Source organism: Nannobrachium achirus (assembly GCF_963921795.1).
Source record: "Nannobrachium achirus genome assembly, chromosome: 11".
NCBI classification, from domain to species: domain Eukaryota; kingdom Metazoa; phylum Chordata; class Actinopteri; order Myctophiformes; family Myctophidae; genus Nannobrachium; species Nannobrachium achirus.
In genome coordinates this window covers 2,450,532-2,465,060 of record NC_137820.1, presented here as the reverse complement: position 1 = coordinate 2,465,060, position 14,529 = coordinate 2,450,532, and the positions used below count along the sequence as shown (strand labels likewise).

Sequence of the window (14,529 nt, the reverse complement as noted above, 5' to 3'; positions counted from 1 at the left end):
CTCCTACTATCTGATCAACTAACAGAAGAAGGAAGAAGACGTCCATCTTTTTTTTGGTTTGGGCCTGTTGTTTACATTTTGGCCAGGCCTTTTAGCTAGCATGCTAACACACTTCGGAACCCTGGCGATCGCGATCAAGGATAGGTAGAGAAGAATGGATGGCACCGCTGGAATCCTGAGAATTTTCTGCGTTTTTTGAGTACTTATAGTTCGTCAGGGATGCACGGGAAAGTGTATAAACGAACGTTTTAGATAACATTTAAACGGCCGGAACCAATCTTCGGCTATACCGATTTTCCGCCGGACTGTGTTACACTGGTGCTACAGTCAAATCGGCCGTATCGCTCAGGTCACGGAGGCATATGGCCAACTTCTAGAGCGATTTTTTTGAAATTACAATTATGAAAAAATGATAAAACTTTTGATTAATTAAAAAGACGTAAAAGACGTTTATGGCACCGAGGTCCAAAGACGTATAAGACGTTTATGGCGTTCAGTGAGTTAATGGGTTAAAAGCATGGGAACACGGCCATCACTGTGTCAAAATGTGATCCTAACAGAATCTGACAGAAAACACAATGATAACATGATGGTTGTTGAATCTAGTAATAGTCGGAGGACTTAAGGATATCTCGCGCTAATCAGTCTAAAAGCGCGAAATTTTGCACAGATGTAGCTCAGGGCATGCTCTAATGATTTAGCTAGGGCGCCCGAGTCGGCGACCTTCGGGGTCGCCACAGCGGCCAAATCAAGTTGGGCTCCCATTGACTTTCTATACAGGAGGAAAATACCCAGAAAAACATATTTTTTCTGGGTATTTAAGTAGGATCTGAGGGGTCTAACTAGGGGTTTGTCATCATGCTGAATCCATTGCAAGCCTTTGTTTTGCACAAAAAACATTCCTTGGGCTAGAAATGGCATCAGAAAACGATGCATGTATGGGTGAGCATTCATGTTAGCTCATATGCTGCCATGGCCGAGGAGCCCGAAAAAATCCCGTTGTACCGCCCTGCCACGCCCGAGGAACCCGAGAAAAAATGTACCCCAAAAAATGTAGTAGGCATGATAGCGATCGCGAAATTGCATGTTTAACCCCCATAGCAACCCCATCTTTCAAACATGGCAGCCATCTTTGTTTACATTTTAGGAAAACATAATGGCTGCTATCTCATGAATGCCTGAACGGATTTCCATTCGGATTTTTTTGTTTGAAAGCTGTGAGCAATGTGGACACACGTGGTGCATTATCTAGGCATGGGTGTGCATGATCCGTGCACTATGAATTACATGGAAGTCTATGGAGACAGTTTGGCATATGAGAGTACGAAGGTATTGTTAAATGGCAGCAGATGAGTTAGTCGGAGGCCTTAGGGTTTTTTTTTTCTCATGCTAATCAGTCTAAAAGCGGGAAATTTTGCACAGATGTAGCCCAAGGCATGCTCTAATGATTTAGCTAGGGCGCCCGAGTCAGCGACTTTCGGGGTCGCCACAGCTCCAGAAAACACCCAAAAAACTCTGAAAAGTGATGACTCATCACTTTTCATCACTAAACCATCGTTTTCTTGGGCCATTTGTAGCCCAAGGAATGTTTTTTGTGCAAAACAAATACTTGCAATGGATTCAGCATCATTAACCCCTAGTTAGACCCCTCAAATCCAACTTAAATACACAGAAAAAAAAGTGTTTTTCCTCCTGTATAGAAAGTCGATGGGAGCCCAACTTGATTTGGGCGCTGTGGCGACCCCGAAGGTCGCCGACTCGGGCGTCCTAGCTAAATCATTAGAGCATGCCCTGAGCTACATCTGTGCAAAATTTCGCGCTTTTAGACTAATTAGCGGGAGATTACCATGTCATCTCCCTTAGGCCCCCGACTATAATGATGAACAGAGCAAACAACAGGAGAATGCCAACATAACTATTAAGCAACGGCCGTGATTGACAGTTACATCTGAGACTTAATGCCTAATGCTCTGACTGACAGTTACATCTGACTGTTAAACATCAGCACAATGAGGTAAAGTAAACCTCAGTGATTGAGGAGGATTAGAAGTTACATCCTCAGTTTGTCAACCAGGAGTTGCAGGTATTAAGAGATGCACAAAGGAATTAGAATTACTGTGTCAGTCAGAGAGGATTATTGTCAGTATCGGCAGAGAATGAGGGAGTCTATCCCTCTATAGACCTCTGGGAGATGGAGTCTATCCCTCTATAGACCTCTGGGAGATGGAGTCTATCCCTCTATAGAACTCTGGGAGATGGAGTCTATCCCTCTATAGACCTCTGGGAGATGGAGTCTATCCCTCTATAGACCTCTGGGAGATGGAGTCTATCCCTCTATAGACCTCTGGGAGATGGAGTCTATCCCTCTATAGAACTCTGGGAGATGGAGTCTATCCCTCTATAGACCTCTGGGAGATGGAGTCTATCCCTCTATAGACCTCTGGGAGATGGAGTCTATCCCTCTATAGACCTCTGGGAGATGGAGTCTATCCCTCTGTTTCAGCTTACAATGTACCTACACACCTGGCAGATGGATTGCTGAGGTGGAGCCACACCTACTGTCTTTACCATAGAAATAATATGACAGCGCTTTTCCATGGAACTGTATGACACAGTCTTTACCATAGAACTGTATGACAGAGCTTTTACCATAGAACTGTATGGCTGACACATGTAGCAGCTAAATAAAGGTTTTGCTATTTACCTCCTGTTTGGCCTCGGCGTTGTTGTAACACTCGTGCTGGATGTACGCGGCTCCCAGAACCTGCAGGGCGGGATCAGAGTCTTTCAGGTGTTCCACAGCAGAGGGCATGTCCAGACTGGCAATCCTGGCAACACAGAGAACACAACATGATACAGCAGATATACTGTACATACAATTGTGAATGATCCAATCCTGTTCATTATTTCAATGGACTAAAATCTTGTTTTATTATTTGATGGCCTTCCTGTCCTGGCATTTGGCCTTTGTGCCCTCAAAATGGACAACCCCAAAGGTCAAGTGGCCTTGCCCCTAAAATGATGACATTCCAGGCCTGACAACCAGACAACACATTATGTATCATTTTAAAATAAAAATCCTCTCTCTCTCACTTCTGCAGTGATCACCCTCCTCAGGGGTGATCACTGCTGGCACCGTGCCTAAGGTTGCCTACTGTACCGCTGCTCTACAATATAATCTATACATAATATATACTGTATGTTCAATCCTGTCAACACAAGACAATATATTATCTCTATAATAGAGGGTGAGTGCATTCATGAAGTGATTTGGCCCATAGCGTTTTATATTTGTGATGATATTGAATGTATTTTTGGTGCGACTTCATATGTTGATGAATGAATTGAATACCAACGACCCCAACGGAAACAAGACAGCAAGGACTGTTTTGGTGCAATCCTTTTAGACAGACAGTTTTGACTGTACTTTTGTTTGTGTTTTCTCATTTTACTAATTGTGTCCTTTTGTTCTACCAATATCTGAGTCTGCCTGCCTGCCTGCCTACATTCTACATCAGGGGTTTTCAAAGTGGGTGACGGGGCACCCTGGGGTGCCGTGACGGCAGTCCAGGGGTGCCGCGAGATCATTTGATAATATTTGGAATTTATTTGGACACTTGAAAAAATATAATTTAGTATAATTTTAAACTTGAAGTACAAAGTTATTTTCTAAGTTCTAAGCAAAATGGCTGTTATCTCAACGTTTTCCTCACAACATAATCACTAAAATATCCTCACTGTCGGGCAAACACCTCGTATCTCCAAGTTTCAAATGTGTACGTCTTTTGCCCTGCTTCATCATACAAGACCGTCGTACAAAACTAGTGAAAACAGCAGATCTACAAGCACACAGTGCTTGTAGATCTGCTGTTTTCACTAGTTTAGTACATTTTATAGATGATAAATACAAAACAAACGGTTTTGGACATACAAGGTTTCCACCCGACAACGACGATATGCTATAAATATAAGGTGCTGGGAGTGAGAATTATAATGTAGGGGTGCCTCGGATTAAAACAATATTCATGGGGTGCCCTGAGACAAAAACGTTTGGGAACCCCTGTTCTACATTACAACAACATTGTGCCTGTCTACATTCTACATTACAACAACATTGTGCCTGTCTACATTCTACATTACAACAACATTGTGCCTGTCTACATTCTACATTACAACAACATTGTGCCTGTCTACATTCTACATTACAACAACATTGTGCCTGTCTACATTCTACATTACAACAACATTGTGCCTGTGTAACAGAGGTGATCCAAACCTCCCCACCCGGTTTCGAACCCGGGTCTCCCGTGTGAAAGTCCAATATCTTAACCATCACTCCAAAGGAATATCCCTATGGAACGAGAGCAGATACTAGACTTTTGAGGCTTCAGGCTGGGGCTGCGACTCTCTCCACCACACCTGCCTGCATACATTCTACATTACAACAACATTGTGGTATCATATTGTGCTATTCTTGCCGACTCTCACACAACACTGTCATCCACCAGACAGTGTCCATCAGAATGTTGGCTGACTGTGTTAACGTCCTTTCACAACACTCTCACTTCCACAAGAGAACTGAATGCTGCTAGGAGAATGTGTTGATGCTTAATAACAGAATATATATATCTATGTATATCTACAGTATATATTCATACAGAACGCTGCAAGGATATGGAATGTGTAGTGGTGTAAAATATATTATTATATAAGCAATTATAGTAAAAGTTAAAAAAATATATGTTATACAATTAGTATAACATATATCAGGAATTCAAAATGTACTTGATTAAAAGTAGAAAAGTGTGTTGGTATCAAAATGCACTTAAAGGACCAAAGGTAAAAGTACTCAGAATAATGAAAATAGTAGATCTACAAGCTCACAAACGCCACATCGTGATGCATTGTGAGCTTGTAGATCGGCTATTTTCAAATGGCTGAAATGTATAATAGGTCTGAAGTGGTTAATGTATGTATGTTTGTAATCTAAATATGCAAACTAGTAACTAAAGCTGTCAAATAATCGTAGTGTAGTGTAGAGTAAAAAGTGCAATGTTTGCCTCTGAGATCGATGTAGTGGAGTAGAAGGAAAAGTATTGAGAATTGGAAATACTCCAGTAAAGAAAAAAAAATCCTCAAAAGTGTACTCAAGTACAGTACTTATTCTTAAGTAGTTACTTTCCACCACTGGGAATGTGTTGATGTTATTTAAGTGATTCTATCCCACAGTGGTTGGGTTTCTCTGACCACTTTAAAGAGGCTGATCTGAGAGCAGAGATTCCTCTGAAACGACCACACAGGGTGTTGCCAGATGTTGTGAGAGGAATAAGCAGACCAGGTCTATGACAACCTCGCCTGAAACATCAGAGCTTCTTAATACGGCACAGTTTAGAAGCAGGAGTTAAACTATTCTGGCTGGTCCAGTCATCACTGTGATGTCAGAACAGGTCAGAGTCTGTGAGGTCAAAAAGGTTTTGGCCAGTTCCATATATGGAGCAGTGATTGCGCTAGGATTTTTAACTGCCGGTCACCGTGACCGGCATGATTAAAATTTACCGGACATCTGAAGAATATACCGGACATAATCATTTTAATGCATACATTACAAGCTGGTGCACAAACAGCCAATAGCAACAGTTAAAGTATTAGGCCTACTGCATAGTTGGGACTGAAAACGAATTGAATGAAAAAGTATAGGCTAAAAAGAAAAAAACGCTTCAATCTTGCTTAAGGGAATTAATTATATTGGACTAATCGCGCTGTTCGCGCAGGCTGTCTGCATGTGGCACACGCACACTGCTTTCACAACAACGTCTTTCTGTTGCATCATGTTTCATGCCAACAATACAATACCATGTCTTGACTTCAGAATAATGAAAAGGTTGATATTCATCTGGCCAGCAATTAATCCAATACTCACTGTCGAGTGGTGACAGTGCGTCCATGTTATGCAACTTTGGGAGAGTTGAAAAGGCTTTGTTCTTCCTACTGTCTCCACTCCATCTCCTCTCCTCATAACTTCAATCAAGTGTATAATGTTTGTTTATGGGTTGATTGCTGACCGTGCGTGCATTCCTTAATTCCCATGGCTTTACATGCTGTGCGTGCATCGCAAACTGACACTGAAATGAGCGAGCGAGAGAGAGAAAGAGAGAGAGAGAGAACGGGGGAGCGCGCGGGCGAGCGAGCGAGAGAGAGAGAGAGAGAGAGAGAGAGAGAGAGAGAAAGAGCGAGAGAGAGAGAGAGAGAGAGAGAGAGAGAGAGAGAGAGAGAGAGAGAGAGGCAGGCAGCCTGCGCATGAGGAGCAGAGCAGACGGCGATAATGATAAATGACCATTGGTTTTTCAATCGGTCAGGATGTCCGGGAGGAATTTTATTTTTCGGTCTTGGCCATAAAAAATCGGTCAAATCCGGCAATTCCCGGTCTAACGCAATCTCTGATATGGAGATGTCTTGGCCATATACTGTATGGATCGTGACATGTGACGTGACATACGGACGGACAGACATGATCTGCAATAAATAATAATTTGGGAATCCTTGAAAACATTTTAGAAACAAGCCCAAAATAAGCCCCCCCGCCAAATAATAGGGTCTGCAAGTACAAATATTTAAATTAGTAAATGGTGCATTTGTAAAGCGATTGTGCATTACATTCACCCATTCACACACACATTCATTACATTCACCCATTCACACACACATTCATACAGTGATGTCAGAGGAAACCATGCTTGGCACCAACCTGCTCACCAGGAGCAGTTAGGGGTTCAGAGTCAATTGCTCAAGGACTCTTCCACACTAACTCTGGGGGAGCCCGGGATCCAACTGGGAACCCTCTGTGTTCTAATGACGGTTTCTCTACCCCTGAGCCACTGCCTCCCCAAGCCCAGAGTGGCTTACAAGGAGCAGACATGGCAACAGCAGGGCGTTGGTGGGTGGGTTGGTGTGAAAGAGCCACGGAGACACGCCCCCAAAACCAAAATCTTTGTGTGAGAGGATCATTATTTTAGATTAACAACTTGAACCCTCGCATCACTATTCTGAGGAGAACTTTGGCATAAAATAGCAGATCAACAAGCTCTCAACGCCTCGCAGCGCAGCTATTTTCGGCAAATAGGTTTGGTGTACAGGTAAAAAAAAAAGAGCAGACCAAGTACCGAGTGATAGGTCAAGTTTACAAAGTATCGACAATTTAAGCGATTAAATGTCTGAAAAAAACACATTAACAACAACGACTGATGACAGTGCTGTCAAAACAAGTCTATGAATCTATCTATGAAATCCATGAAAATCTGCATCACACATTTATACAATATGTAGAGGGGGGTCCCTGCTTCATCTCTCTCTCAGCTAAGGGGTCCCTGCTTCATCTCTCTCTCAGCTAAGGGGTCCCTGCTTCATCTCTCTCTCAGCTAAGGGGTCCCTGCTTCATCTTTCTCTCAGCTAAGGGGTCCCTGCTTCATCTCTCTCTCAGCTAAGGGGTCCCTGCTTCATCTCTCTCTCAGCTAAGGGGTCCCTGCTTCATCTCTCTCTCAGCTAAGGGGTCCTTGGCCTGAAAACGTTGAAGACCCCTGGCCTACAGTGAAGCCTTTTTATAATGTCTCGTAATGATAACTACAGGCAGTGTCATGCAGATCTGTTGAAGCATGGTTTGTATCTATGATATCATCTATATCTTGTCATGTACAGTGGAGTATAAACATGAACCTTGTTAGACCTTGGAACGCAAATTGTGTAACTCTAGATTTTAACCACTTAAGCCCCATATGGGAAGCAGGCTTCCCATAACCAGTCACACAACTGTTTTTGTTCTGTTGTTGGTCAATAAATCAATAGAGACAAAACCAAATTACAATTTCAATGTTGATTCTGCTACAGGGGCCCTACAGCACATATAATCAGCTGCCATTGTATTTTTCATCCATGCATTACTCATATTACATTATTATTACACATTTGACTAGTTATCATTTTTCACCCTATACTTTTACATTACTAATATTACAGTACTACTCTCACTAAAACATCTGTAGAGTTTACATAGTTTGAAATATATTCATAAGATTTTGCCTATCAATTGATGACACCTTGATGGACAATTTCTCTATTCACTATAATACTGTATGTCTCCAATGAGGTCTTGAGTCTTTTTCACTATTCAGAATGCACATTTTCCATAGGCTACTTTTTTAAGTGATCACAGCATTACAATTTGGTAAGAGAAATGTGATGTTTTACACTGCATTTGTGAATTTTCAGGGGTTAGCTGACATTTGGTGAGTCAATAGTAGCCACAATCATGGTAGTTTTGTGTCCACAACTGTTACAATTTGGGCATGCATTTTAGGTGGATTTTTCCCCTGGACCCCCCTGAGGTTCAAGTGGTTAACCATTTGTTTATGCTTTAACTATTAAAATAAAAAAAATTGTTATAAAAGCTCACAGTTGTGAGCTTGTAGATCTGCTATTTTTATTTATTTATTTTTTAATCATGAAGTTTTGTTTAAGTCTTTGAATCATTTTGACCCGATTCTACAAATGTCTTCTAAATCCTTCTTCTCAATAACCTTTTCATGTCAAGGACCCCCAAAATTCCATGTATTTGGCCGTGGACCCCCATCTCAAAATATGTTGTTCAGAAGCAAATATTTGAGTTACAAATGTTCGCTTTTAAAAAGAAATTCTTATATTATATAAGATTTGCAAAAAAAAAAAAAAAAAAAGGATTTTTCAAAAATAGTAATCTAGTAATCTAATAGTAATCTTTTTATTAGTTAACGCATTAAATAATGTTTAAAGTGGTTCTTATCTTCATATGATTGGTCCTCACTAATGTTCATTATAATATTATATTATTTTCTTATCTTCACTGATGATCATTATAATATGACACCATCTCTGTCCACTCACTCTGTCTCAGAGGAGGGCTGTGGACAGCTCGAAACTAGGGCATTCACCAAATATTACAATATCAAAGTCACTATTCGACGTTGTTCACCAAAGTCAAATATTCACTTTTTTTTTCTCTGTAAAAAATATATTGTTTATAAAGCTTGGCTAGATATGAAGTCATAAGAATGAGTTGTCAATGGTTTTCAAACTTTTTTATGCCGTCTCCCCCAAAATAAACATATTTGAACTGGGGACCCCCACCCTGACAAGCACTTGGAATTGTAGGTATTACATTTAACTCGGTTCCGCAGATAAATATTGTGAAAATAGCAGATCTACATGCTCAAAACACCTCGCAACTCTTGCTTAATATTTGACAGTTTGGCCAGTCCTGTTGAATATTCGACTATTCGAATACTTTGTGGTCGAATAATTTGAATACTAAACATCACTATTCGTGAATGTCCTACTGTGGTCAGCTCACAGCCCTGCCTACCAGTTACATCATTTTGCCATTTCAGCAAATCCTAACCCTGTTTATTAGAAATGTGACACATTGTTCTTCTAATGAAATATTCTTGCAAAGCCACACGTCACAGAGAGAGACATGTACTGTAAGCTGGAAAGGGTTTGGAAACAGCAAAACATTACTGGATTTTGACACCATTTTCTTTTCCTTTTTTACTACACTATCAGGACTGGTTTTCAAAGCAGTCAGAGCTGGAAACACTTTAACCATCATTTTGTGCTTTAACGATTAAAGAAATATCAGATTTACAAGCTTGTAGATCTGCTATTTTTGAAAAATCTAGATTTCTTTTTTGTAAATATTTGAATACATCTTTTTAAAAGCAAACATTTGTAACTCAAATATTTGCTTCTGAGGGGTCACTGGAACTATTTTGAGATGGGGGTCCGCGGCCAAATACATGTCATTCTGGGGGTCCCTGGAACAACATATTTTGAGATGGGGGTCCGCGGCCAAATACATGTAATTTTGGGGGTCCTTGACATGAAAAGGTTTGAGAACCACTGATTTAGAAGACATTTATAGAATTGGGCCAAAAATAGCAGATCTACAAGCTCACAGCGAGGCACGCTGTGCTTGTATATCTGCTATTTTTTAAATAGTTAAAGCACAACATAATGTTTAAAGTAATAATGCGTAATAAGGCGTTCCAGGTTACAATGTGTTCAAAAATCAGTAAACTAAATGATGAATGGAGCAACTTAAAGAGAAAAGCCTGAGTAGACGATAAAATGATTCACTTTCTTTTTCAAGTGAAATAAACCCTTTTAAATGTTGCTGACAGCTCTAGATCCAGGTTCACATCCGTACAGTACAACAGTTACACTTCTGCTTTCACTTCTTTCACTCTCTTCCTCTACAGAGTCTGAAATGATGAAATCATTTCTGTTTTTTCTTACAAACTGTCTTTCCAAGTAACCAGAAGTCATTTCCAAGTCTTTCCCAGTAACCAGAGGTCATCAACATGTCCGTGCATGGACAAACGTGTCAGTGGAAAATGTTTACACAGCATTACAACTAGGGGCGGGACGATAGGCGATATTATCGTGTATCGTGATAAAAAAAACACTCACGATAATCGTATCGTGGAGATTTGATTTATCGTGATATCGTCCATCGTCATGCACTGGGATCAATTCACCTTTTATTTGCCGAGCTGCATATCCGGTACCACTTAAACCCTATATAATTGGTTAAAAGGTACTTATAATATACATACTTGATACAGTCTTTTTTTCACTCTTTATCAAATGTCTTTGCCAAAAAATAGCCGATCTACAAGCTCATAACGCGTCGTGTTGCGACGCGTTGTGAGCTTGTGGATCCTCTATTTTTTTGGCAAATGTTCCGCCCCAGGATAATGGACTTTGATTATCACGATAATATCGTAAATCCCTTCCCTAACTACAACATTGTTATTATGATCATAATAAGACTGATATCATTGTGTATCCAAATCATTAGGAGTCTCACACTAGTACTATAGGGCTCCCATAACTCCCATAACAGTGGAACCATAAGGGTTCATTTGGTTCCATTAGATCGGATATTTTTAAAAGATTTTCATGAATTTGAAAACTTTTTTCTGCCTATGATTCTGCCAGGACATTTTGATAACAATACTTTAGCATTTTTACTCAAGTGCATTTTGAATTCCAGACTTTTACTTGTAACAGAGTATTTTTACATTGCAGTGTTAACACTTTTACTTGAGTAAATCATTTGAGTACCTTTTCCACCACTGTACATACTGTAAGTGTTCCTTCGTTTCTCACCCGCTGAGGTTGCCATGTCATGTACAGTATGTAAGCCATTTACCATGAGAGGGAGTGGGTTGTTGGCTGATTTACCACTGTTTCAGGGCCACACGACCCTCGAATTGTAAATTGCTTTTCTACCACTTCTACCATATAAATGAAAGAAAACACAGTTGTAACTTGCAAGGTTATTTAGTTACAATCAACTGCAACACAAGAGTGGGTCATGAGCCAACTCAAGGTTGTTGACTGATTTACCACTGTTTTAAGCCAATCAGAATCCAGATCATGTGACCACAAAAAGTGGTAGAAATAAGTATATAAGAGTTCTTCCTCACTCGCTGAGGTTGCTATGTCATGTACAGTATATAAGTATATAAGAGTTGGTTTCTCACCCACTGAGGTTGCTATGTCATGTACAGTATATAAGTATATAAGAGTTGTTTTCTCACCCACTGAGGTTGCCATGTCATGTAGAGTATATAAGTATATAAGAGTTGTTTTCTCACCCACTGAGGTTGCCATGTCATGTACAGTATATAAGTAAATAAGAGTTGTTTTCTCACCCACTGAGGTTGCCATGTCATGTACAGTATATAAGTATATAAGAGTTGGTTTCTCACCCACTGAGGTTGCCATGTCATGTACAGTATATAAGTAAATAAGAGTTGTTTTCTCACCCACTGAGGTTGCCATGTCATGTACAGTATATAAGTATATAAGAGTTGTTTTCTCACCCACTGAGGTTGCCATGTCATGTACAGTATATAAGTAAATAAGAGTTGTTTTCTCACCCACTGAGGTTGCCATGTCATGTACAGTATATAAGTATATAAGAGTTGTTTTCTCACCCGCTCAGGTTGCCATGTCATGTACATTATATAAGTAAATAAGAGTTGTTTTCTCACCCGCTCAGGTTGCCATGTCATGTAGAGTATATAAGTAAATAAGAGTTGTTTTCTCACCCGCTCAGGTTGCCATGTCATGTACAGTATATAAGTATATAAGAGTTGTTTTCTCACCCACTGAGGTTGCCATGTCATGTACAGTATATAAGTATATAAGAGTTGTTTTCTCACCCACTCAGGTTGCCATGTCATGTACAGTATATAAGTATATAAGAGTTGTTTTCTCACCCACTGAGGTTGCCATGTCATGTACAGTATATAAGTAAATAAGAGTTGTTTTCTCACCCACTGAGGTTGCCATGTCATGTACAGTATATAAGTAAATAAGAGTTGTTTTCTCACCCACTCAGGTTGCCATGTCATGTACAGTATATAAGTATATAAGAGTTGTTTTCTCACCCGCTGAGGTTGCCATGTCATGTACAGTATATAAGTAAATAAGAGTTGTTTTCTCACCCACTGAGGTTGCCATGTCATGTACAGTATATAAGTAAATAAGAGTTGTTTTCTCACCCGCTCAGGTTGCCATGTCATGTACAGTATATAAGTAAATAAGAGTTGTTTTCTCACCCACTGAGGTTGCCATGTCATGTAGAGTATATAAGTAAATAAGAGTTGTTTTCTCACCCACTGAGGTTGCCATGTCATGTACAGTATATAAGTATATAAGAGTTCTTCCTCACCCACTGAGGTTGCCATGTCATGTACAGTATATAAGTATATAAGAGTTGTTTTCTCACCCACTGAGGTTGCCATGTCATGTAGAGTATATAAGTAAATAAGAGTTGTTTTCTCACCCACTGAGGTTGCCATGTCATGTAGAGTATATAAGTAAATAAGAGTTGTTTTCTCACCCACTGAGGTTGCCATGTCATGTACAGTATATAAGTATATAAGAGTTGTTTTCTCACCCACTGAGGTTGCCATGTCATGTAGAGTATATAAGTATATAAGAGTTGTTTTCTCACCCGCTCAGGTTGCCATGTCATGTACAGTATATAAGTATATAAGAGTTGTTTTCTCACCCACTGAGGTTGCTATGTCATGTACAGTATATAAGTATATAAGAGTTGTTTTCTCACCCACTGAGGTTGCCATGTCATGTACAGTATATAAGTATATAAGAGTTGTTTTCTCACCCACTGAGGTTGCCATGTCATGTACAGTATATAAGTATATAAGAGTTGTTTTCTCACCCACTGAGGTTGCCATGTCATGTACAGTATATAAGTAAATAAGAGTTGTTTTCTCACCCACTGAGGTTGCCATGTCATGTACAGTATATAAGTAAATAAGAGTTGTTTTCTCACCCACTGAGGTTGCCATGTCATGTACAGTATATAAGTATATAAGAGTTGTTTTCTCACCCACTGAGGTTGCCATGTCATGTACAGTATATAAGTAAATAAGAGTTGTTTTCTCACCCACTGAGGTTGCCATGTCATGTAGAGTATATAAGTAAATAAGAGTTGTTTTCTCACCCACTGAGGTTGCCATGTCATGTACAGTATATAAGTATATAAGAGTTCTTCCTCACCCACTGAGGTTGCCATGTCATGTACAGTATATAAGTATATAAGAGTTGTTTTCTCACCCACTGAGGTTGCCATGTCATGTAGAGTATATAAGTAAATAAGAGTTGTTTTCTCACCCACTGAGGTTGCCATGTCATGTAGAGTATATAAGTAAATAAGAGTTGTTTTCTCACCCACTGAGGTTGCCATTTCATGTACAGTATATAAGTATATAAGAGTTGTTTTCTCACCCACTGAGGTTGCCATGTCATGTAGAGTATATAAGTATATAAGAGTTGTTTTCTCACCCGCTCAGGTTGCCATGTCATGTACAGTATATAAGTATATAAGAGTTGTTTTCTCACCCACTGAGGTTGCTATGTCATGTACAGTATATAAGTATATAAGAGTTGTTTTCTCACCCACTGAGGTTGCCATGTCATGTACAGTATATAAGTATATAAGAGTTGTTTTCTCACCCACTGAGGTTGCCATGTCATGTACAGTATATAAGTATATAAGAGTTGTTTTCTCACCCACTGAGGTTGCCATGTCATGTACAGTATATAAGTAAATAAGAGTTGTTTTCTCACCCACTGAGGTTGCCATGTCATGTACAGTATATAAGTAAATAAGAGTTGTTTTCTCACCCACTGAGGTTGCCATGTCATGTACAGTATATAAGTATATAAGAGTTGTTTTCTCACCCACTGAGGTTGCCATGTCATGTACAGTATATAAGTAAATAAGAGTTGGTTTCTCACCCACTGAGGTTGCCATGTCATGTAGAGTATATAAGTATATAAGAGTTGTTTTCTCACCCACTGAGGTTGCCATGTCATGTACAGTATATAAGTATATAAGAGTTGTTTTCTCACCCACTGAGGTTGCCATGTCATGTACAGTATATAAGTAAATAAGAGTTG

At 39.7% G+C, this 14,529-nt stretch overlaps 1 protein-coding gene across 1 annotated transcript in view; it reads right to left on the bottom strand.

The window, feature by feature from the left end:
* The window catches only part of pkp3a (plakophilin 3a), a 93,530-nt gene that overhangs the window by 35,916 nt on the left and 43,085 nt on the right, over nucleotides 1-14,529 (bottom strand). The window contains exon 7 of the mRNA XM_080736235.1: nucleotides 2,705-2,828. Within this exon, the coding sequence (XP_080592361.1) occupies nucleotides 2,705-2,828 (124 nt within the window). The remainder of the gene's footprint in view (nucleotides 1-2,704; nucleotides 2,829-14,529) is intronic.